The sequence below is a fragment of the Hyperolius riggenbachi genome, chromosome 5, assembly GCF_040937935.1.
Source record: "Hyperolius riggenbachi isolate aHypRig1 chromosome 5, aHypRig1.pri, whole genome shotgun sequence".
NCBI classification, from domain to species: domain Eukaryota; kingdom Metazoa; phylum Chordata; class Amphibia; order Anura; family Hyperoliidae; genus Hyperolius; species Hyperolius riggenbachi.
This window is the reverse complement of record NC_090650.1, coordinates 393,182,847-393,209,267: the sequence shown is the minus strand read 5'-3', so window position 1 is coordinate 393,209,267 and position 26,421 is coordinate 393,182,847. Positions and strand designations below refer to the sequence as shown.

Sequence of the window (26,421 nt, the reverse complement as noted above, 5' to 3'; positions counted from 1 at the left end):
TTTAAAGGGGGTATACTACGAACATTTTTAAAATTATAAGCTTATAAATAGTGATGGGCGCAAAACGGAAACAATGCACCTTTATTTCCAAATAAAATATTGGCACCATACATTGTGATAGGGACAAAATTTAAATGGTGTCATAACCGAGACAAATGGGCAAATAAAATACATAGGTTTTAATTATGGTAGCGTGGATTATTTTAAAGCTATAATGGACGAAAACTGAGAAATAATCATTTTTTTCCATTTTTTTCTTATTAATCCTGTTAAAATGCATTTATAAAAAAATAATTCTTAGCAAAATGTACCACCCAAAGAAAGCCTAATTAGTGGCGGAAAAAACAAGATATAGGTCAATAAATTGTGATAATTAGTGATAAAGTTATTGGCGAATGTATAGGAGGTGAAAATTGCTCTGATGCATAAGGTGAAAAATCCCAGCTGGCTGAAATGGTTAAACCTACCTGTTGAAGTGCGGTGGATGTTGATGGTAGAGTTGAACTCGGCACTGCCTTGGTCTAGATAGATAATGGCCTCCACAGGGAGGGGTCCGGTGCACTCTGCTCCATTGAAGGTGAAGTACCAGCGCTGGCAGCAGGCCGTCTTACACTTGAGGCGTAGGGAGCCGCTGAACACCACTCTTAGAGCGCTCTGGGAACGCATCTTGGTAAACGTGCATTCCTGGGAACAACAGATGCGTGAAAACCTCATTTGCAAAGTTTGCAATGTATTTGTATTGGAAAATAGTAAGGTTAACGACAAGATAATAACAAGCTTACAAATAGTAATGAGCTAACAGAAGCTATGAATTAACCCCAAAACACAGCAGACACTTAGGCGCGGAGCTAGGGGGGGTCGGGGTAGGACAAGTGCCCCGGGGCGCCTGGTCCCCAAGGGCGCCCTCCGCCTGGCTGAGCTGCGGGGGTTTTTTTTGGTTTTTTTTTTCCGGCGGGTGAGGGGAGCAGCGCAGAGAAGAGAGAGAGCTGTGCGGACGGTGGGGAAGGGGGGCCATATCCCCCCTCCTTCCCTCACCTTAGGTGCTCTCTCCCTCCCTCGCTGTCCCCTCCAATGTCCGGGTGGCTGGGCTGGCAGCGGCGGGCGGAACTCACCTCCGTCTCGCTCCAGCGCCGGGCGGAAGTTTGGGTGCGCAGCCGCTGCTCTGGTCTGGACCAGACCAGAGTAGTGGCAGATCCATCCGGCGCTGCGACGAGACGGAGGTAAGTTCCGCCCGCCGCTGCCAGCCACCCGGACATTGGAGGGGACAGCGAGGGAGGGAGAGCAGCTCTTCCTCTTCTCTGCGCTGCTCCCCTCCTGCTGGGGAGGGGGACACCTGACCTGGCTACCTACTCTGGGCACATATACCCCTGCCTACATATACTGGACATATATCCCTGGCTACCTACTCTGGGCACATATACCCCTGGCTACCTACTCTGGGCACATATACCCCTGGCTACCTACTCTGGGCACATATACCCCTGGCTACCTACTCTGGGCACATATACCCCTGGCTACCTACTCTGGGCACATATACCCCTGGCTACCTACTCTGGGCACATATACCCCTGGCTACCTACTCTGGGCACATATACCCCTGGCTACCTACTCTGGGCACATATACCCCTGGCTACCTACTCAGGGCACATATACCCCTGCCTACATATACTGGGCATATACCCCTGGCTACCTACTCAGGGCACATATACCCCTGGCTACCTACTCTGGGCACATATTCCCCTGGCTACCTACTCTGGGCACATACCCCTGGCTACCTACTCTGGGCACATATACCCCTGGCTACCTACTCTGGGCACATACCCCTGGCTACCTACTCTGGGCACATATACCCCTGCCTACATATACTGGGCATATACTCCTGGCTACCTACTCTGGGCACATATACCCCTGCCTACATATACTGGGCACATATAACCCTAACTACATATACTGGGTACATATACCCCTGGCTACATATACTGGGCATATATACCCCTGGCTACATATACTGGGCATATATACCCCTGGCTACATATACTGGGCACATATACCTCTGGCTACATATACTGGGGACACATACCCCTGCCTACATATACTGGGCACATATACCCCTGGCTACCTGTTCTGTGGACATCTCTACCCCTGGCTACCTGTTCTGGGGACATCTATACTGCTGGCCACCTATTCTGGGGACACCTATAGACCTGGGGCTACCTATTTTTGGGGAAGCACTGCTGTCAGATTGAGTGTATTTTGGGGAACTGCTGCCAGGTGAGAGGTGTCTACCATATTAAGGGGGCATTCTGCCTATTTATGTGAAATGCTGTCTATTTATGTGCCTCATGACTGCTGAATTTGTCTTGTTGGGGGCCTCATGGTTACTGAATTTGTCTTGTTGGGGGCCTCATGATTTGTTGGGGGCCTCAAGATCGCTGAATTTGTCTTGTTAGGGGCCTCATGATTGCTGAATTTGTCTTGTTAGGGGCCTCATGATTGCTGAATTTGTCTTGTTGGGGGCCTCAGAATTGCTAAATTTGTCATGTTGGGGGCCTCATGATTGCTGAGTTGGTCATGTTGGGGGCCTCATGATTGCTGAGTTGGTCATGTTGGGGGCCTCATGATTGCTGAGTTGGTCATGTTGGGGGCCTCATGTTTACTCATGATTGCGGAATTTGTCTTGATGGGGGGGCTCATGATTGCTGAATTTGTCTTGGAACATGCTGGAAGGTACATACTGAGGGAGGGTGGGTGAGCGTGAGCCTGCTAACCTCCATGTACATTTGAAGGGGCGTGACCAAATGTGGAGCACCCATAATCACGCTCACATTTGGTCACGACCCTTCACCTTAGGGGGCGCATTAATAGTCTTTGTCCCCGGGCGCTGAAAACCCTAGCTACGCCTCTGCAGACACTCTGGTCTGTATCTTAGGACACTCAGGTAGTCACTTCTGCAATAACCAATAGGCTGAATATAAGTAAGTGTCAACAATTTTCAAAGAAATATCAGCACTATAAAGCAGTTACAGGATACAAGAAACGCAGCATAAGCAGCTGCAAACAGCAGAGTGACTACATGTCAAAGTCCATTTACTTTACTTACAAATAGTTTATTTTGTGTAAGCATGTTATTCGCTTGTTGTTACTATTTTTCAATACAAATATATTGCAGACTTTGCATTGGCTTGCAGTTCAATCTTTTATTTACAGCGATCTTTAGGACTAAAGGTGGGTACACACATCAGATAAAAGTCTGGAAAATGAAAGATCACAGACCAATTTGACCCCCTTCCATGTAGTATGAGAGCCATACCTACACAGTCTATTCTTTTGAGCTGAACTCCCCATCAGTTAAAAATCTTTGCAAGATGCTGAAAACACATGCAAAAGATCTGTTCCTGCAAAAGATCAGTTCCTGCAAAATGCATTCATAATCTATGATATCTGCAGATCTCCTACACACCTTGTTTAACAGACATTCATCTGCAAATCAGACAATTATCTGCAGATCCATCCTGGTGGATCTGATCGGCAGATGATTGTCCGTTTAACAAGGTGTGTATGGGATCTGCAGATATCATAGACTCTGAATGCATTTTGCATGTGTACAGCATCTGTGTGTTCAGCATCTTGCAAAGATTTTTATCTGATGGGGAGTTCAGCTCCATAGAATAGACTGTGTGTAGAGTATGCTCATATACTACATTGAAGGGGGTAAAATTGGTCTGTGATCTTTCATTTTCTAAAGACTTTTATCTGATGTGTGTACCCACCTTAAAGAGGAACTCCAGTGAAAATAATGTAATTAAAAAAGTGCTTCATTTTTACAATAATTATGTATAAATGATTTAGTCAGTGTTTGCCCATTGTAAAATCTTTCCTCTCCCCGATTTACATTCTGACATTTATTACATGGTGACATTGTTACTGTGGGCAGGTTATGTAGCTGCTGCTAGCTGTTTTGGCTGTTAGAGACAGCTGTAAACAGCTATTTCCTGTCTGTGAACCTTGTTACATTGTGGGAAACTGCCAAAAGTACCTCGGTCCTCAGAGCTTCTTGTGGGAGGGGTTTCACCACAAAATCAGTCATACAACGCCCCCTGATGGTCTGTTTGTGAAAAGCAATAGATTTCTCATGTAAAAGGGGATATCAGCTACTGATTGGGATAAAGTTAAATTCTTGGTTGGAGTTTCTCTTTAAGTTCAGTCCGTTTTATAGACCTAGCACCCACTTTGGCCACTTGCTTTGTTCAGTGTTATTACAGGTGTGCAGGCCTTTCTCTCATTATTAAAGGACAACTGTAAAGAGAGGGATATGGAAGCTGCCATATTTATTTCATTTTAAGCAATACAAGTTACCTGGCTATCCTGCTGACCCTCTGCCTCTAATACCTTTAGCCATAGACGCTGAACAAGCATATGCAGCAGATCGGGGGTTTCTGACATTTTTGTCAGCTCTGACAAGATTAGCTGCATGCTTGTTTCTGGTATTATTCTGACACTACTGCAGCCAGTAGATTAACAGGGCTGCCAGGCAAGTGGTATTCTTTAAAAGGAAATAAATATGGCAGCCTCCATATACTTCTCAATTCAGGTGGTTGTGAACATACCACCTAGGAGAAAACATAGGAGAAAAAGTGGATTGAATAAGGGCCAGAATACCACCACACTACAGAAAATAGCTGTTTTGGCAGAAAAGACATGAAGGGCAGTGCTGTTCTTACACGGTCTCCTTAATGCCTGGTTTGGGATTTAGGCCAGGACGGCTTCCAGTGGAGAAGTGTGTTGCGTTGCTATACAACCGAGTTCAAACTCAACGCAAAGTGGTTGCAGTGACATGCGATATAATGGAGGCATAAGAATCAAAATTGTACCATAGATGTGCCCATTTGTGTTGCGCATTTGAGAGTATAAAGCTCTTTAACCACTTCAGAACCATAGGCTTACACCCCCCCCCCCCCCCCCCTTATTGACCAGGCTATTTTTTACAATTCAGGCCACTGCAGCTTTAAAGGGGTTCTGTGCTAGTTAAAAAGTAAAACAAGCTGACACTTTCCTGGGGCTTCTATCAGCCCCCTGCAGCGGTAATGTCCTACGCCGTCCTCCTCCGATCTGCCGTTCCCCGCCGCTGGCACTGGGTATTATTCCTCTGATGACAGACGAGTAATGCGCGATCCCGTTTGCGTCATCGGGAGCTTACTGCGCAGGGGCAGTATGAAGTTTTCTTGTACTGCGTTTGCGCAGTAAGCTCTGATGACACGTGCGGAAGCGACAGCTCGGCCGCGCAGCTGCAGTGTAATCACTCGCGTGATTACACGGGGACCGGCGGCGGGGAACGGCGCATCAGGAGAGGACGGCGCGGGACATTGCCGCTGCAGGGGGCTGATAGAAGCCCCAGGTAAGTGTCAGCTCGTTTTACTTTTTTAATTACACAGAGCTCCATTATGGCCTTGCTGCAGGGCCATACAACTCAGCACACAAGTGATTCCCCCCCCCCCCCCCCTTATCTGCCCACAAACAGAGATTTCTGTTGGTGGGCTCTGATCACTGCCCGCATGTTTATTTATTTATTTATGGTTTTTTTTTAAATAAATATTGCTATCTTTTTGTTATTTTTATATTCCCCCCTCCCTCCCCCTGCCAGCCAATCACAGCGATCGGCTCTCATAGACATCAGCCTACGAGAGCCAATTGCTCTCTGAGCCTCCCAAGGGGACAACCGAGTGACACGGCTGTCCCCAGTACAACGCTGCCATAGATCGCAGCGCTGTACAATGTAAATAGACGCGGTTTCACCGTCTAACAGTCGCCGCTGGGAGACTGATGAAGGAGTAGAGCGATCCCCAGCAAGACACGCCCCCAGGACTATACGCCAATTGGCGTTAGGCGGTCCTGGAGCTGCTGCCATGCTCATGCCAGTTGGCGTGAGGCGGTCTTTAGGGAGTTAAAAAACAGACGTTCGCATGTGCTCTGCCTGTAACTGAGCGTGATGCAACGCAAATATTCAAACATGTCAGCGTTACCATAGACTACCACTGAGTGCGTCAGCACATATAGTTGCCAGGTATCGAACTGCATGCACTCTGAATGTCGTATTAACTTTACATTGCTGTGCGACATTCTTCGTCAATAAAATCTCAGCAATGACGCAACACAGCGCTATGAGTGTCGCCTTAGGCATAATAACAGCCTTGTAGCAGTTGCAGTCTGTAGAATGCTGATAATGAAATCTATACATTCTTAGAACACACTATTCTGTATTTCCTGAAACTTTATGAACTGATTCATTTCTTTTATTTACAAAGTTTGTACAAGGTTAAATACATTGTATCACTTGCAATGGTATTTCTCAATGAAAGTCTGTTCTAACAAGTTCTCAAGGCAGGGCATAGAGTTTATAGATTTTCTCATTTGATTGCTGTTTTTCTGAAGACATACCTGTAGGGGGACGGCATCAGGAGGACCACCAGACCACTACTCGGAATGGGAAGACCACTAGACCACCACCAGGGAAATTTGCGGGGAGATGGGGACCACTATACCACCACTAGGGAATATGGTGGGGGGATGGAGGGACCACTAGACCACCTGACCAGGGTATACTGTGGGGGATGGTAGACCACTAGACTACCAAGGAAAGCTATATTGGAATGGGGAGCTACTTGACAACCATAGAATACTGTGGTGGTGGTGGTGGGGGGGGGGGTCACTTGACCACCAGGGATTACCCGGGGAGGGGGGGGTGAGACAATTAGACTACCATGGAATACTGTGGGATGATGGGGAGACAACTAGAGTACCAGAAAATACTGTGGGTGATGACCAGACTACAAAGAATATTATGGTGGGGGCCACTAGACCACCAGGGATTTCCCTGGGGGGTGGCAATTGAACCAAGACTTGTCACTCACAGTCACGTAGTGTTACTGCACAGGCATAGAATGCTCCCAGCTACGCATGCTCCTGGGCTACGCATGCACGTCAAAGCGTGACTCGGCCAGACTACTAGGCTGTGCTGAGGGGGACAAGAGCCTCTCGGAGGGATGGCGAGGGACTGAGCGGCCTCAAGAGGGCTTAAGGTAAGTATGGAACCTGAGACTAAAGAAGTCTCAGCTTTGCTATTATTACATTAGACTCTTGTTGTCTCCTGGCTAAACTCCCCTTTGCATAATCATCTTCAAACCATTAAAAAATTCCCAAGATCCTCTCTGATCGCCTTGGGGTGGCACCTTATTTCCAGGTCAATGTGATCCACTTTTTCACTAGCTTTTCTCCAGTTCACTGGTTTTGATAAATCTGATTCAATGGCCACTTTATATACCTTACTGAAGATAGAACACTTACTGCGATTTTGCCCAGGTCTATGCCATAGTTGAGGGCATTCCAGGCACACTGCTTGAAGTTGGGCATCCAAGGCTCCTCCAGGCTCTCTCTCATACATTCTCCTTTCTCTCCTTTGTTCCCATCACGTCCCGGAATACCAGGCGTTCCCGGAATGCCATTAACTCCCGGTGTACCATCTCGGCCAGGAGGACCCGCGGCGCCTTGCATACACAATCCATTGTACTGCAATGATATAGATGGAAAAGCGTTACCAGGCTTGTATTGTCTTCAATCACAATAAAAACACATCTACATTTACTGAATCTGATATGCAAGCCTAAGCATAGCCACTCATAGCTGTCAGCTCAGAGAGCAAAGACTTCCTGTCATTGATCAGGCTAGAAGAGGGGAGGATCAGTAGAAATGCAAATGAGGGAGGAGTGAAGCCTCTCCCATGAAGAAAGTAGTCACAAAATAGAGGAGGAGAACAGCTTTCAGAGACAGGAAAGCACCTTTACTTTCTTTATAAACATTGTGATGGTTTTAAAAAAAAAAAAGCTGTGTAGAAGGATGGGAGAGGGTTGAGGTTATAGGACAGAACAATAGGATATAAGTGACACCTGACCCTTCTTAATGCTACATCTACCAACCAAGAGTACACAAAGTGCTAATTCTCTTAGGCCAGTTTTACACTTGCGTACGGTGAGATGCTCCTGCCGCATAAAATGTCAATCATATGACCCTACTACAGAGTGCACCGACAGGGTCAAATGCATAGCGCCGCCCCCCTTAGTGACAGACTCCCTGCTGGGCAGGAAGTACGTCACTGGGATTCCCGTCGTGTGCACCTGCACTGCGACGCACCGTGCTCTATCATTTACACTATGTGCATCACCCATAGACTTCCATCACAGCAAGCTTGCTCTGTGTGTTAAGCGCAGTGCCTGCGGTAACACGCTGCAGCCCTTGCTTCGTATCAGATCCTTCCAGCGCACAGTGACAGACCTTAATAAGGCCCTGTCCACACTCGTCAGTTTTTCTTTGCGTTTTCTGTACTGTGCTGTTTTCTGCGCATGGCCGCGTGTCCATCTTACTCCCTCCAGAGTTGGCACTAGCATCTGGAGGGTAATTGATAAATTAGTTTACGACTGTCCATTTAGCCACTTACTTTGTTAGGGCTGGTGCACATTGAGCGGGTTCTGTCGCGTTTTTACAGCCGTTTGCGGCTGTGGAAACGCGTGGGTAATGTATTTCAATGGGCTGGTGCACACCAGAGCGGGAGGCGTTTTGCAGAAACGCATACTCCCGGGGTGAGGCATTTTTTGGGATTTCGGAGGCATTTCTGCTTCCAATGTAAAGTATAGGAAAATCGCAAACCGCTCTTAAAAACGCCAGTTCAGAGCAGTTTTGCAGGTGTTTTTGTTACAAAAGCTGTTCAGTAACAGCTTTACTGTAACAATATATGAAATCTGCTACACAAAAAACGCTACCCAAAACCGCAAAATGCTAGCTGAAACGCTTCAGAATAATAGGAAAAAGCGTTTCAAAATCTGCTAGCGTTTTGCGGATCTGCTAGCAAAACAAACAAACACAGAACATTTATATTGCGCTTTTCTCCTGGTGGACTCAAAGCGCCAACAGGTTTTGGTGTGCACCAGGCCTTACTTTGGCAGCCTATGGTCTGCTGCGACTCGTTTTTCCACCTGATTGGTCTCGGCTTCAAGAAAACTCTGCACCTGTCCATTGCTCATTGCCTGTGATAGTGTTTAGTTGCTACGGTGTGATTTCAGACTTTTTTTTGTGAGGTCTCTGCTTGACTTTTGCCCACAGATTAGATTGCCACATGTATCGACTTCTGCTTTTACTGCTCTTGTCTTGTTCATTGTTTATCAGCCTGATCTTCTGTGTATGACCCCTGGCTGGTTCTTGACCATGAGTTTGCCGATCTCTTATTAGTCACCTGACCTCCTGTGTTTGACCTTTGGCCTCATCCCCGGACTTACCGTAAGTCTCTTTTTTGCTCACAGGTGTTTCATTGGTTTCCTTGGCCTCAGATCCTATGCCTTGCATGATTAAAGGCTCTTTCACAGTGCGACGTTACAGTGGCACGTTAACAACATATAACGCACAGTAACTTACAGCAATGAAAAATCAATGGGCTGTTCACAGTGCAGACGTTGCGTTGGTGTCTAACGCTGCACGTTAAATGAAAGTGCTGCATGCTATGCCTTATACACGTTTTTAGCTGCATTAGACTGTTTGCACATGCTCAGTAATGTTTTCTTTATTTTTTTTAACGCATGCGCCGTTTTTGTTCTATCACTGTGCAACGAAAACGGCGCACCAATCGCAGGGCTAAATAACGTCCAAGTTATAGTCTTTCAATGCGTTGCGTTAGGGGCACGTTAAGCAACCTTAACGTCGCATCAAACCTAACGTCTTACTGTGTAAGAGCCCTTAGTCATGTGGTCAACCAAAGTCGGATAAATGATTACAGTCTCTCATTCAAGTGGGGGCTTGTCTATCGGTGAAGCTCATAGTGGAGATTGGGATATAGGATCTGAACGAAAGCTGGTGATCACCTGGGATCCTTTCAGTCCTTACAGTCATTAACACAGTCTATGGGTGAATTTTAGGGGGGACCAAGCCAATGATTATGGCCACATTTCACTAAGATCATACTAGTGATAATAAGGCAAGTGAAAACTTATCACCACACATTGATCAGTACTTTAAGTGTTAATACACTAAGGGCACATTCACACTTAAGCGATTAGTGGGTGATCCCCGCAAATCGCTAAAGCTCTAGCGCTTTTTAAAGTGCTAATGCTATGTTACCTAATGGTAGTGTTCTCACTGCCGCGATTGGCGCCAATCACAAACGTGTTACCTGCAGCATTTTCTGGGCGATTCTAGAGCGATCTCAGTACAGTGCTTATAAAGAGCTGATTGCGATCGCTCTGAAATCGCGGAAGTGTCCATTGCTTTTACCACGCTAATCGCTTCCGTTTTGCGCTTTTATATGTGAACGGTGCTTGCCTTGTTAACATGTAGTGATAAGCTTTCATAGAGAGAGTGTTACCTTATCACTCCAGTCCTTAAAACAGGCTAGGAACCCACTAGGGCGTTTTTGGCAGTGTTTTGGGATCTCTGGCAATCGCCGGCGATTCCCAATACACTTTGCCAATGTAAGTGAGTTGGGGGGGACCTATTAGTGCGATTGCGATTAGGGGGCAATCGCAGTTGCAGAACATGCAGCATTTTGAACGCGTTTGCGCTCAATGCTAAGTATATAAGCGCTGCATAAATTGCTTATCAAAACGATTATGCAGCGTTTGGGGGGCCGAGTGATCATGCTTTATATAAAACTTTAAATACTCAACCGGTGTCCGTGTTTCCTTAGTCCGTCTGTAGCCCGCCCCCTAAAGGAAAAGGTCACAGGCGCTTCTCTGATTGGTCCAAAATTGGTCCTAGAGAAGCACCTATGACCTCTTCCTTTATGGGGTGGGTCTACGGAGGGAAGAAGGACGCCGGGTAAGTATAATGAAGTTTTATTTTTTTAAAAAAATCGCAAATTGGAAGCGCTCTACAGTTTACTGTACAGCACTTCCAAGCGTCGGGAAATCGCCAATGCAAACGCCCTAGGAATCCCTGTACACAGCTCTGCGGTGACAGGCTTACACCCCCCTAGTGACCAGATGATTTTTTTTTTTTTACAATTCAGTGCTCTGCAGCTTTGAAAGCTCGCTGCAGAGCCATACAACTTAGCACACAAATCAATCTGCCCTCCTTTTTCTGCCACCAACAGTTCTTTCTGTTGGTGGCATCTGACAGCTGCTGGGATTTGTATTTTTTTTTAATTAATTTTATTCTTATTAAATTTGTAATAAATACCTATTTTTTTTTATTATCCCCCCCCCTCCCCCCCGAGAGCCACTCATCATGATCTTCTCTCATAGGCATCAACCTATGAGAGGGATCGTCCTGTGAGACAATCGAGGGGACAGCTCAGTAACAGAGCTGTCCCCCGTACAGCTCTGCAGTAGATCGTAACGCTGGACAAGTAAATTACAGCTTTTTTAGCTGTCTAACAGCGTGCCAGACGCGATCGCTGGCTTGCACGCTGATCACGGAGCACAGGGAACGATCGCACATGCATGCGCTTGTTCCCTGCTAATCCCCGCCCACCACACTTGACGCCTGTGTTAGGCGGTCCTGGGGCTCCTTCTCTGCGGTCGCCGATCGGCGTTAGGCGGTCGCAGAGTGGTTAAAGTGCTGCAGCGATTCCTAGTGGGTTCCAGGCCTAAAAAATAAACACTACTGTGTTGTTTTTTTTTATATAAATATTTTTGTTCTTTATTTTGAAATAAATTGTACTTTTTCTTTTTTTTATTTCTATTACCCTAGGACCTCCCTCCCTCCCTTCAGCCTATGACAGCTGATCACCTCTGATCCCCTGGAGGGGACAGCCGTGTCACACTGCTGTCCCCTGTACAGAGCTGCTGCAGAACGCAGCGCTGTACTATGTAATTAGACGGCGGGTTTGCCGTCTAACAGTCTCCCGAGCGGAGATCGCCACTCGGAGACTAAAGGCGGGGAGGAGCTCCGCCCCCCCGAGCAGGAGATGTGTGCGCAGCTTGCACGCGATCTCCTGCAAACTGCTGCCCCAGGACTTCACCCCGAACGGCGTTAGGCGGTCCTGAGGCTGCCGCTGCCGTCACGCCCATCGGCAAGCAGTTAAAGGAAAACTGAAGTGAGTAGAATTTGGAGGCTGCCAAATGTATTTCCTTTTAAACAATACCAGTTGCCTGGCAGCCCTGCTGATCTATTTGGCTGCAGAAGTGTTTGAATACCGTCAGAAACACCTGATTTGCTGCATGCTTGTTCAGGGTTTATGGCTAAAAGTATTAGAGACACAGGATCAGCAGGATAGCCAGGCAACTGGTATTGCTTATAAGGAAATAAATATGGCAGCCTCCATATCCCTCTCACTTCAGTTGTCCTTTACCCATTACACTATCCAGCCACCATTATATTGCAGCTTTCCTATAATCCATCCAAATCTACATAAACTCTTCCAACACAAACATGGGCTTTAACACTGCATTCATTGTGCAGCCCTCACTGGCCCTGTGACTGCTGCCCGGCTCTCTATAGACTTACGGGAGGTGATGATTGGCTGTGACGGCGGGATGCAGGAGGAGGAAATATCTGGGGATGTGGAGGGCAGCCTGTGAGTTGGAAAATGTGACTCGATTAGCTGTGAAATAATAAAGAGCTGATTGCCAGAGCACAGAAAGAGACCCTCAGCCTGTAAGACTTGGCTAGGAAGTCCGGAGTTGCAGAGCCAAGGTATATTTCTATATGAGTTTCTATATAGCGGTCTGGTGCCAGACTTTTTATTGACTATGAGCATTGTGTAGCCATGTAAATAAGTCTGCTGCGATTGGCTGCTGAGGTCTGATTCGTGACTGCCAAGTCATTACATTGCATGCAATCTGCTAAAGGCTTTACTGCGATGTGGGGTTACAGCAGAGAGAAATCCAGGATACAGGTGTGCTGTCTCTATAGGCACCAATATCCACTTTCATAGTTACATAGTTATTTTGGTTGAAAAAAGACATACGTCCATCGAGTTCAACCAGAGAACAAAGTACAACACCAGCCTGCTCCCTCACATAGCCCTGTTGATCCAGAGGAAGGTGAAAAAACCCTTCCAAGGCATGGTCCAATTAGCCCCTAAAGGGAAAAATTCCTTCCCGACTCCAGATGGCAATCAGATAAAATCCCTGGATCAACATCATTAGGCATTACCTAGTAATTGTAGCCATGGATGTCTTTCAACGCAAGGAAAGCATCTAAGCCCCCTTTAAATGCAGGTGTAGAGTCTGCCATAACGACTTCCTGTGGCAATGCATTCCACATCTTAATGACTCTTACTGTAAAGAACCCTTTCCTAGCTAAAACGTTTTTCCTCCATGCGCAGATCATGTCCTCTAGTCCTTTGAGAAGGCCTAGGGACAAAAAGCTCATCCGCCAAGCTATTATATTGCCCTCTGCTGTACTTATACATGTTAATTAGATCCCCTCTAAGGCGTCTTTTCTCTAGACTAAATAAACCCAGTTTATCTAACCTTTCTTGGTAAGTGAGACCTTCCATCCCACGTATCAATTTGTTGCTCGTCTTTGCACCTTGTTGCTCATCTTTTGCACTTTCATTTCAAATGCCATTTTCCTTTTGTCTGATCCTTTAAAGTGAAAGATTTACAGATAATTCAGTTAAAGAGGAAGTATATGCACATTGCCCAGCATACAAATAACTAGGCTGTATTCCTTTTTTTTCTTTCTCTGCCTGAAAGAGTTAACATTCAGGTATGCAAGTGACAGTTTCTGCCTGGGTTGGGATTGGGTCGGACTAAGGCTGCTTTCACAGTTAGACGTTACAGGCGCACGTTAGGGCAGCCAGTAACGCAGCCCACCGCACAGCAATGAAAAGTCAATGGGCTGTTCACAGTGCCCACGTTGCGTTACATTGTAACGCAGCACGTCAAGTTAAAGTGCTGCGTGCTGTACGTTATAAGCGGCTATGCAGCGTTAGACTGCTTGCACATGCTCAGTAATGTTGGAGGAGGAGGTCTCCCCTCCTCCTTCACGGGCAGCCACATGGCTAATTAATATTCACTGCACGGTGTGACGTGCAGTGTTTACTTCCTGGAGCAGCCGCTCTGTGCGGCAATTGGCTGGCGGGATCACGTGATGCCGCACTGGTCCAAGAGTACGCATAACAGACGCCCACATCCAACACCACCAGGCGTTGCGTTAGGGGCACGTTATGCGACCATAACGTCCCCTACAACGCAACGTCCTGGTGGGAAAGTAGCCTAAAACATAAATTTCACTGATAAGGAATTACAGCCATAAAACACTTTCCTGGTAGAAAGCGGCTTCTGAGAGCAGGAATGAGATAAAAAGGGTCAATAGTTCATAGATTTTAGCATACATTAATGAATGTGTCATTGAGCAGAGACAATGAAACAGTGAGATATAAAATAAAACTGAGATATATAAAAACAGTTATTTTTTAGAAGCAGGAAGATAGAAACAATTGTTTTTCTCTTCAGTTTATTTTCACCTCGTATTTCCTTTAATGATAAATATTGCTTATATTTTACAACATTTATTTATCAATTATTTTTCGGTGTTTGCCCATTGTAAAATCTTTCCACTCCCCAATTTACATTCTTAAACTTATCACAGGTGGCGACATCTTTAGTACATTACTGACGGGGCAGCTCTACAGAGTGTTTGTAGAGGGTTCCAAAGTGAGCAGAAACAACCAACACCTGGGCCCATATGCAATTCACTATTTCACCTGAGTTTTCTCCTAAGTGATATTTTCAGACTCTCTTTGGAGATAATTTTCATCTTCTCTTTAAACTAACTTTTCAGCATTTTACAATTGGAAATGTACCCAAAAGTTGTTGAAAAAGTACTATTAAATTTATTTTAAATATTTTCATGCTTGTTTTTGGCTTAAAGGGAACCATAGATGAAAATGAAAAAGATGTTATACATACCTGGGGCTTCCTCCAGCCCCATACGCTCTGATCGAACCCACGCCGCCGTCCACCGCTGCCCTCAGATACGAGAACCGGCTCCCCGCTCTGCCGTCAGTCGGAGCCAGTCTAAGCGTAAGGGAAGTGTGCTCTTTGCGTATCTCTGCAGCAGCCGCTGGAGAGATACGTAGAGGGCGCACTTCTCCAGCTTGGCTGGCTCCGATGACGTCAGTGACGGGAGTCGGTTCTCGTAGATGCGGGCAGCGGTGGACGGCGGCGTGGGTTCGATCAGAGCGTATGGGGCTGGAGGAAGCCCCAGGTATGTATAACATCTTTTTCATTTTCAAGGTTCAGGTTAATCTCCGGTTGCCTTTAAAATGCTTTTTGATCACAAGCTGTGAAAATATCACCTGAGGCAAAACTTAGGAGAAAAAGTGAATTGCACATGGGCCCTGGTCTCCTAGAGTGGACTGGGAGGACAAGGCTTTGTGAAATCATAGCCTAGGCTAAGGATCTGGCCATTTTGATGCCCCAGGCAATGCAGCTTTTGCCTTCCTCCCCCACCCACTAAACTTATGAATAGGAAGTCTTTAGCCTACATTAACTATTTCTGCCACCCGGACGTGAAGCTCACGTCTGGGCGGCAGCTCTGCTGCGGTGCCGTGCTTTGGCGCCCTCCCGCACGTGATCACGGGCGCGCCCCCATGCCCCCGTGGTGTCCCCCGGTAGCCCTGGGATCAGTGAACGGGAACATGGTTCCCGATCACCGATCAGTCTCCCCAGCAGAAAAACCAAAGCGCTCTTACAAGAGGCTTCAGTCTTTCTGCCCGTAAAAATTTCCGCATCCCCCTTGTGCTTCCACGTAGCGAGAAGCACAAGGAGGGAAAAAAAATTCAAGGTGGCCATCTTGTGGCCAAATAGTAAAACTGCATCTACATATTTTTTACATTACAATTTACACATATAATAACATTAAAAATTAACTGTTTATTTCCCACACCAAAATATTACGCAAATAAATGTTTTAATGGAAAAAAAATTACAATAAAAAAAAAAGACATAAATAGTTCAGGGTCTGAACTTTTTAAATATGCATTTGAAGGGGGGTATACTACGAACATTTTTAAAATTATAAGCTTGTAAATAGTGATGGACGCAAAATGGAAAAAATGCATCTTTATTTCCAAATAAAATATTGGCGCCATACATTGTGATAGGGACAAAATTTAAATGGTGTAATAACCGAGACAAACGGGCAAATAAAATACATAGGTTTTAATTATGGTAGCATGGATAATTTTAAAGCTATGATGGCCGAAATCTGAGAAATCATGCATTTTTTCCATTTTTTTCTTATTAATCCTGTTAAAATGCATTTATAAAAAAAATAATTCTTAGCAAAATGTACCACCCAAAGAAAGCCTAATTAGTGGTGGAAAAAACAAGATATAGATCAATAAATTGTGATAAGTAGTGATAAAGTTATTAGCGAATGAATGGGAGGTGAAAATTGCTCTGATGCATAAGGTGAAAAATCCCCGCGGGCTGAAATGGTTAAATGGCTTTGAAGACAGCAATGATGAATTGATAGGCTAGATACAAAAATATTGTTTCTCAAAACAAGTCTATAAAGGATACACAGTGCTGTGCGTAGTATTACCGGGCCAGATACTGGCTCCAACTCACTCAACCCACATTATAAATAGAGAGGTGTGTAGCCACTGTTTGTGTGAAGCCTGTTTGTGAGAAGTCTGGTCTTCACAGTTTGGAATATTGCCCTGGAAATACAGGAGAGTTGCAACAATCAAATCAGACCAAATCAAAGCGACAAACAGCTTAACGCAGACCTGAACTCAGAACTTCCTCTCTGCTTTAAAAGATAATTAACAGCACAATAACCTTTAAAACAACATTTATTTGTTACAACTTATACAATTCCTGCAATAAATCTGCAGTGTGTCTATTTCCTGACATAGGGTTAACATCCTGTGTTTACAAATTAGCTGTTCTGCCAAGGCAGCCAGCTGACACAGCTGAGAGACACATTACAGTTGTGATTAGTCACAGATGAGGGGAATTAGAGAGGCTAAACTCTCTAAATACATACAGGGTGAATTTCTCTATGTTTTCCTTCTGTCCTGTGCAAAAGTTCAGGTCCACTTTGATTAGTTCACGAAAAGTACCTATAATTAATTGTTATGCTATTCAGACAATCTTTGTTATGTTAATCACTCAGTGCCCATTTAGGGGTTAAAATTACCATTCATCCCTGTTGTAATGGAACTAGCAGTTGTGCATCAGAATTCCATAAAGCACAGTCTGTTAAGAATAGCTCTTTGGTGCCCCCTCAAGCAGCTGTCCTCTCATTCATGCATCGGCCTGGTTCGTCTATGCCTAAAAACAGCCCTGCATCACTGGGAGGGCGTGGTTACATACCTATATATTCATATAAGGAGTGTTTCTGATGCTGTAAGCAGAATAATTAACATAAAAGTGGGTATCCTGAGTAACCTATTGCATTCTACTATATGTCGTTGTGGTAAATCTCTAAGTCATGATTAACCAGAATTTGTGGTTTTTCGGCTGGTTGCTGAAGCAACTGGCAAGCACTTGTATCCAGCATCAGGTAATTCCCGCCAGTGCTGGGTACTGGGGACTGTAATAAAAATGTCTATATGTAGCCATTCACTTGGATTGCATATTCACATGTAAATTAATATTTCACTTTTACTGGGGGGCGGGCTGGTCCATACTGCGCGTGCCACATACGCAGTACAGAGCCAGAGGCGTATCTAGAGGCGTACAGGCATGGCTCATGCCATGGGCGCCACAGCATTAGGGATGCGAAGCCTGCTCCTGTGCTGTGCCACTGTGCCTCCCTGTCACTCAGACCTCAGATCAGATTCATTTTGTTATCTGAGGAACATGGCTACTTAACTTATGTATGTAGGGAACACTTGGCTTAGTGTTAGAGAACAGAGAGGAAATAAGAAGATATCATCAGGACATCATGAATATCCCAAAAACACAGGCAACCATAACACATGTACACGAGAAAGTATGCTTTTATATAGGGGAAGGGGGCTCTGACCTGGGGTAGGGGCACAATTTTAGTGTTTGCCATAGGCTCTGTATTACCCAGATATGGCCCTGTACAGAGCCACCCATCTATGGAAGCACTCAGGGACGTACAAATTCTTCCAAAGCCTTACAAAGACTCCTGAAGGCGCGGGATTTCAATGGCGGACAGCGATGGACCAAGGGCACCAAAAATGTAAAGCCCATTATCCCATGAAATGACACCCTAAACCCTATAGTTACCAAAGTAAAAAAAAATCCAAAGTAACAGAAATTAAAAGATAATACATAAATTGTTATGTTAGGGACTTAGCTTTTTATATATGTATACTTAAAGGGTATATTATTGTTATTTTTGCAAATTAGGGCTTGTAATTATTTATAGAGTACAATGAGAAAACTAAAAACACAAAGTGGAAACAATACACCTTAATTTCCAAAGAAAATATTGTCACCATAAATTGTACTAGGGACATAATTTAAACATTGTAATAACCGGGACAAATGGGCAAATAAAATGTGTGGATTTTAATTACAGTACAATGAACACAGCTTTGGGATCTGTTCCAGACAAAGCATTTCCCATAGAAAATTTCCACTTTCTATTTGCAGGTTACTGAAGCGTTAATCTGTATCCTTTCCAAATTGCTCTGTAACCACTTGTGGAATTGCCTGGCTCCAGGGATTTTGATGACTGGTAACCAAACTAGTAGCAAGTACTCTGCTTTTTAACAACTTTGTAGGAGTAAATGTGGCCGCTGAGTGGCTAATAAACTGAAAGACTCAAACATGAAATAATTTCATATTTCCTTGGAAACCAGTGATGTCAGTGTGGGCACCATGTGATGACATCATCACCTCTCACTTCTTTGCATCTGTATGCTCCATTAGTTATTTGAGTGAGCAAGCATCTATTGTATTGTCTACACATTTATAGCAAAGGTCTCAGTTCTTTAGGGCCTGTTTGTAAGCAGAATAACACAAAGGGCTTGATTCACTAAGACAAATAGCATGCCTTATCAAAGTTAGCACGCCTTATCAAAGTTAACACGCCTTATCAGAGTAGCATAGCAACCGCTACGAACCTGCAGGGGCTCAGGGCAGGATGAATGGAGCTCTCGTCATTGCCAATTAGCAGGCATAAGTTCGCTATGCTACTCTGATAAGGCGTGTTCACTTTGATAAGGCGTGCTAACTTTGATAAGGCATGCTATTTGTCTTAGTGAATCAAGCCCTTTGTGTTATCCACTTTTAAAAATCAAATTGCCCCTTTAAGATTGCCATGTTTCCAAAGTGGAAATCTGATTTTTTTACAATGACAATCAGTGGCAAAAAAGCATTTTCTGCGGGTAAACTGTATCTTGAGATCCGTAAAGTGGCAAGCGAGCTGATCGTTTGCCAAAATATGTTGATTGTCATGGCAATCATGGGAGATAGGCAACCCCTTATAGACGTGGTGACCGTTTAAGATAGGGGTGTCAAACTCAAATACAAAGTGGGCCGAAATTGAACACTGGGACCAAGTCACGGGCCAACCTCAATGCCTTTTGGCCACCTCCCTCCCTTATAGAGTTCCTCCCCGGTGTTTAAAGGCCCTGTTCCCTCCCCTATACAGTTCCCTGGTGTCTAGCCCCCCCCCCCCCATCCGATACAGTTCCCTGGTGTCCACTGGCCCTTCTCCTTCACCTCTACAGTTCCATGGAATCTAGTGGTCATGTCCTCCCTCCCCTATACAGTTACCTGGTGTTACGTTATCCTCCCTCCCTCTCCTCTACAGTTCCCTGGTGACTAGTGGGCTCCTCCTTCGCCTATACATTTCCTTGGTGTCTAGTGCCCCCCCGCCCTATACAGTTCTCTGCTGTCTAGTGCTTTACCCCTCTCTCCCCCTTATAGTTTTCCTGGTGGTCTAGAGTGAGCCAAACATAATGCAAGGTGGGGATACCACTTGCCAACCAAATGTGATGGCTCTGTGGGCCAGATTTGGGCCACGGGCCAGAATTTCACATGTATAGTGTAACAATCTTTACTTTTACAACCATGATGTTTGGTCGATCACCACCATTATAAACAGGCTTCTTATAGTGTTACATCCAGATGGGCTCGCACTGCCCTCACTGCCGCGATTTCCTCTACACTTGCGTGGTGCGATATAGTGGGGTGGTGCAGTTTTTCAAGAAAAAATGTGGCTGGCATTTACTTGTATAGAATATGATGTGCTGTTCCACATAGAGCTTTACACCACTGCATATGGTCCCCAGTTTCACGAAACTATGTACATACAGCTGCAGCCCTTATGTACTGTACATATTATAATATATATAATTAGTATAATGATTATTACCCATCTGTTATAAACTCCCAACCAGGAGCGTAACTAGAAATCACTGGGCCCCCCTGCAAATCTTTGGATAGGGTCCCCTTTCCCCCCTTGCACACATGGTATACAGAAAACGCATGCAGACAACCGACAGACGAGTGTGCTCCCAGCCTCAGCTTATTACACTCACTCTGTCCATCTCTGATGGAGCAAAACTGGCTCTGCAGACTCCTCCAGCATCATTACAGTACAGAGCCCTTGGAGAGGGGTAGAGAGGTATGGGGCTGGGCACTGTACGCAAGAGCCTGCTGCACAATGAATAGGGACTGTCTACAAATCTTTGCAAAACTTTGTAATGATTCCTTATCAGTGGCTGAGCAAATGCAGTCATTAGAGCAATTGTGCAGAGAGCAGAACGTGTTTTCTCTCTGTCTCCTTAGTTGTCAGTCTCTCAGGACAGGGAAAATAAACGTCTCGCCCATGGGGCCCACTGTGGCTTCTGGGCCCCCCTGCAGCTGCATCCCTTGCAGGGTCTATTGTTACGCCCCTGCTCCCAACGTATTCCTCAGAGCGCCACAGTACAAAAAAAGAAATTACAAGTATGAAACAATTACCAAATCTTGATGTGGGAAAGAAAGGTAACACCGAATGCATAAAGAGGCACCCAGAGTGGTTCATGGGCATGTTTTAGCTATCTTGAAGTGGCAGGACTTGGAGATACTTCACCCCTTCTCTGGAATGCCCTCCCACAACACATCTGTCTCTCGCCAACCTTTGTTACTTTTAAACACTCTCTAAAAACTCATTTGTTCCGACAAGCATATGCGCTACCTTAAAACACACTGCCTTTATATATGTTATCGTATACTACCCCTCCTCTTGCTTCCTCCCATTCCCTTTAGATTGTAAGCTCGCAAGGGCAGGGCTCTCTCCCCTTTTGTGTCTTGGTAACCATTATACATTTTATTCATCATGTTACTTTTATCACTGTCATTACCAATTCTGTAGTTTGTATTCTGTATCATTTTTTTTGTATTTTGTCACTAATTATGTATCTTGTATATTAGTGTACACCATTGTCTGTATTATGTACCCCATGTTTGTTTCTTACTTTGTACAGTGCCACGGAATATGTTGGCGCTTGATAAATCAATAATAATAATAATAAAAGGGCCCTTTTCCATCACCTGCGATCATGTTTTCAATTCACTGCGATTCGCCACGATTTGCTGATTGCAAGAGCACCATGATTACCATGTTAAAGGTGGTGCCCAGGGACGGACTGACAACTCATGGGGCCCCCGGGCAATAGGAGATTATGGGGCCCCCATACCAGTGTTTCCCACCTTTCACGTTATATTTTTACAGACTAAGATATAATAATTTATTGACAACAGTAAATATGTTATATTGAGATATTACACAGTGACAAAAACCGCTGTGCCGCGCGTAGCGCGGCGCGCCAAAAAATGGGTGTGGTCACGCAAACAGAATGTGGGTGTGGTCATGGGTGGGGCAAAATATACATGACCTTAGTGGTGTAAAAGGTCTGCTGGGGAAGTTTGAACTCTGCCATAGTGCTTCCCCCCAAAATACATGTAATCTGACTGCCTTTCACAAAAAATCCAGGCAATTTGGCAGCGGTTCCTCCAAAATACAGATAATATGGCAGTCGTTCCCCCAAAATAGACGTTATCTGGCAGCAGCGGTTCCCCCAAATATACATAATTTGGCAGCGGATCACCAAAAATACATGTAGCAGCAGTGGTTCCCCCAAAATACACAGAATCTGGAAGCAGCAGTTCCCCCATTATACACAATCTGGCAGCGGTTCCCCAAAAATACACATAATCTGGCAGCTGTTTCTCAAAATACACTTAATCTGGCAGCAGCAGTTCCCCAAAAATAGTTAATCTGGCAGCAGTTCCCCCAAAATAGGTGCCCCCAGTATAGGTAACCAGGTCAAAGGGTATCCCCAGTGGAAGTATCCAGGTCTATAGGTTTTCCCAGTGCAGGTATCCAGGTCTATAGGTGTCCCCAGTATAAGTAGCCTAATCTACAGGTGTCCCCAGAATAGATAACCAGGTCTATAGATGTCCCCATTTAAGATAGCCAGGTCTATAGATGTCCCCAGTTAAGATAGCCAGGTCTATAGCTGTCCCCAGTATAGGTAGCCAGGTCTACGGGTGTCTCCAGAATAGGTAGCCAGGCCTATAGGTGTCCCCAGTACAGATAGCCAGGTCTATAGGTGTCTCCTGTATAGATAGCCAGGTCTTTAGGTGTCCCCAGTATATGTAGCCAGGTGTATAGGTGTCCCCAGTATAGCCAGGTCTATAGGTGCCCCCAGTATATGTAGTCAGGTGTATAGGTGCCCCCAGTATATGCAGTCAGATGTATAGGTCTCCCCAGTATAGCCAGGTGTATAGGTCTCCCCAGTATAGCCAGGTGTATAAGTGCCCCCAGTATATGCAGCCAGGTGTATAGGTGTCCCCAGTATAGCCAGGCTTATAGGTGCCCCCAGTATATGTAGCTAGGTCTATAAGTGCCCCCAGTATATGTAGTCAGGTGTATAAGTGCCCCCAGTATATGTAGTCAGGTGTGTAGGTGCCCCCAGTATATGCAGCCAGATGTATAGGTGCCCCCAGTATAGCCAGGTTTATAGGTGCCCCCAGTATATGTAGCTAGGTCTATAAGTGTCCCCAGTATATGTAGCCAGGTGTATAGGTGCCCCCAGTATATGCAGCCAGGTGTATAGGTCTCCCCAGTATAGCCAGGTCTGTAAGTGCCCCCAGTATATGTAGCTAGGTCTATAAGTGCCCCCAGTATATGTAGTCAGGTGTATAAGTGCCCCCAGTATATGTAGTTAGGTGTATAGGTGCCCCCAGTATATGCAGCCAGATGTATAGGTCTCCCTAGTATAGCCAGGTCTATAGGTGCCCCCAGTATATGCAGCCAGGTGTATAGGTCTCCCCAGTATATGCAGCCAGGCTTGTAGGTGTCTCCAGGAGGGGAGACAGCCAGTGAAGGAGGGCGATGGGCATAGCAGCGGAGAAGGGGGGAAGTTTCCCCCCCCCCTCCTCTCACCTTGGGGCCCCCCTTCCTGGCTCTCCCCTCCGTAATCTGTAAGACAGCTGGAAGCGACTGACAGCGGGCGGAGACTTACCGCTGTTCAGCCACCGGAGGCATCGCTGATCTGTGTGCAGCTAGTCTGGGCTTCTCAAGCCCAGACTAGCTGCACACAGATCAGCGATCCCTCCGGTGGCTGAACAGCGTCTCCGCCCGCTGTCAGCCGCTTCCAGCTGTCTTACAGATTACGGAGGGGAGAGCCAGGAAGGGGGGCCCCAAGGTGAGAGGAGGGGGGGGAAACTTCCCCCCTTCTCCGCTGCTATGCCCATCGCCCTCCTTCACTGGCTGTCTCCCCTCCTGGCTGCTCAGGGTTCTATGGCGGGTGGCGGGCCCCCCCTGACCACGGGCCCTCGGCCCGTGCCCGAGTGCCCTAATGGTCAGTCCGCCCCTGGTGGTGCCCCTTTTCCACCTATCCGCTTCATTTTTTGGCCTTCATCTAGCTTTTCATAGAGCTATCAAAGGAACATTTCACATTAAAATGGCTGTGATAAAAAACAAAAATAGTAGAAACATACAGTAACAGAAGTGAAAGAAATTAACCCATTCGCACCTTCATTAGAGTTATCTTATTTGAGATAAGTGCACTGCTTTTGACCTCAGTCGGCAGAACTCATTGTGCTGTAAATTTTTGGATTGCTTTAATCTCTCTCTACTAGCAGAGAATATAGAAACTGAAAGCAGACATCCTCTGTTATTGTCTCACACTGCTCCCTAATGACAAGTGGCTCTAAATACACATTACAGCAGTACTAATGAGAAGTAGGGAAATGCAACAAATAAGAAATAAAAAAAGTGCTAAAATAAATTGGCTCGAAGCACTTGCAAGCCTCTAAATTGGCTGCTAAAGGGTTAATAAAAGGTGGCAAGAGTATACAGAAGAACTGAGCAAACAAGATCTCAACTTCACTGATAACCCTGATAGTATTAATATAGAAAGGAGACACAGAGAGCCCAATATAGTGTAGTTTGTACTGGAAATGTGGGAGTGAAAAGGTAAGTATAATGTTATACTCACAAGTCAGGGTTACCATCCAGGCAACCACTATATAGTCAGGTGGGGAGTGTTAAACCTGTCCCCACTCAGGAGTAAGAAGTCACTCTCTGTAGATCGGAAGAAAGGGGCCAAATCCCCTCCACCAGGGGTGGATTCACAGATTGTACAGAGGCGCCAGTAGTGTAATAAGAGCGAAAAGACTTTAAAATGAGGGAGGCAGCGGTGGACTTACTTCCCCGAGCAGTGGCGTAGCTAGAGACTATGGGGCCCCATAGCAACATTTTAATGGGGTTTTTAGATTAGGCACTCTTGAGCAATGCCACCTGCCCCTTTCCTATGGATATGAGTTGACTGGGCAATTTACATTTCTATGCAATGTGCACTCTATATAGTCCATGAGCACTGAGACACAGAGGTTAGAGAAACAAAGAAAAGTTAATAGTGAACAAACACATCAAGTACCACCTGGGCCCACTCATCTCCAGGGCCCCATAGCAGTTGCTATGGCTGCTATGGCTATTGCTACGCCCCTGTCCCTGAGATAGACACAAGATGCTGTTGATTTTTTCAAGAAAAATAATTTATTTACATACTCCAGACAGTCTGGAGTATGCAAATAAATTATTTTTCTTGAAAAAATCAACAGCATCTTGTGTCTCCCTCGGGGAGGTGAGTCCATCGCTGCCTCCCTCATTTTAAAGTCTTTTAGCTCTTTTTACACTACTGGCGCCTCTGTACAACTGTACAACCCTGATAGTATGATTTTTGAGCTGCAGCCATTCTATAAAGTGAAGTTTAGTGGACTTCAGAAAGCATTGCTAACAACAAGGCTAGTGGAGATGATGGATTTTAAGTTGAACTATTTCAAATCGTAAAAGATGATGCTGTTAAAGTGCTGCACTCAATATGCCAGCAAATTTGGAAAATGCAATAGTGAGTTCAACGATTAAACTGAGCATATACAGTAGAAACCAAACTAAAAACGGGTGACAAAATTAAAAAGAGGCGTTAGGGTGCATAAACACAACCAATGATTGACCCTACTATAAAAACAAATCCCATTGTTCCGTTCTCTATTTTCACAGTTTTATATTTTGTGTGTAGATATCCTTAAACATAAATGTGCAGCTCCTAAAAGTGTCTAAATTGTATGTCCAAATCTATTGTATTACTGATTATTGAATGAATGCGTGTTTGTGTGCATAAGGGCTCAAAAATGTGCCATTAGCTCTAAACGGTCACCATGGCTAAAGGTATTGAGAAGGACTTGACTTTAGATGTTTCATTTGAAGGTGTCCCTATTTCAAATCTCCTAAAGTTGGAAGATGTGATCCATGTCTGCAAGAATTCAGGTTTCACCATTGTGTGGACTATTCCAGAGCTTTGTGCAGCTGATATCCCTGCAGGAGAAATCTGGAAACGTTCAGAAATCTATACCAGTAATGGAAGAGAAGGTTTCACTCACTTTGTCTAGGATTTCCAGGTCTTTCTGACGGAGGCCTCTTTGCTTCACCTTTTGGTTCTCCAGCTCAGACAAGGAAGGAAGAAGAAGGCAGGAGGCAACCAGAAGAAGAGCGACCCAAAGAGACAACATCTCAGGAAAGGAGGAAGCACAGGAGCAGGAGAGAAGTTTGCAGCCTCAGTGCTCAGAGTAACTGTACAGCAGTGAATGGATGTGGTGAGGGGGGGAGAGGACTGAATCACAGACTGTCTGCCTCTGCTGTAGGACTGTATGTTATTATTACATCTATGGCTGGCTGGCCTCTGGGGGATACAGGAATGTTCAGCTCCTCAATCTGACCTCCTCTACATGTGCAAGTTCGGCTTGCTAAGGACAGCTTTTCTGAGGGCCAACAAACCTTTTATTGTCACTTATCACAGCAGGATCCACAAACAGAGGGCTACTAAAACACTTCAAACATTTAATCCATTCATTCACTGATGAGAAGGATGCTGTGGTGTCTCCACCAAGTGGCAGATGTGTTTCCTGTGATGGAAAATGGTGCAGGAATAAAGGGCAATTCTGTGCA

The 26,421-nt window shown here is 45.3% G+C and overlaps 1 protein-coding gene across 1 annotated transcript in view; it reads right to left on the bottom strand.

The window, feature by feature from the left end:
- CTHRC1 (collagen triple helix repeat containing 1) overlaps positions 1-26,200 on the bottom strand; it is a 31,447-nt gene extending 5,247 nt beyond the window's left edge. Inside the window, exons 1-3 of the mRNA XM_068234907.1 lie at positions 25,857-26,200; positions 7,342-7,563; positions 468-684 (exon numbers count right to left, since the gene is read on the bottom strand). Coding sequence (XP_068091008.1) covers positions 468-684; positions 7,342-7,563; positions 25,857-25,985 — 568 coding nt within the window. The 5' untranslated portion in view covers positions 25,986-26,200. The remainder of the gene's footprint in view (positions 1-467; positions 685-7,341; positions 7,564-25,856) is intronic.
- Between the last annotated feature and the right edge of the window lie 221 nt (positions 26,201-26,421).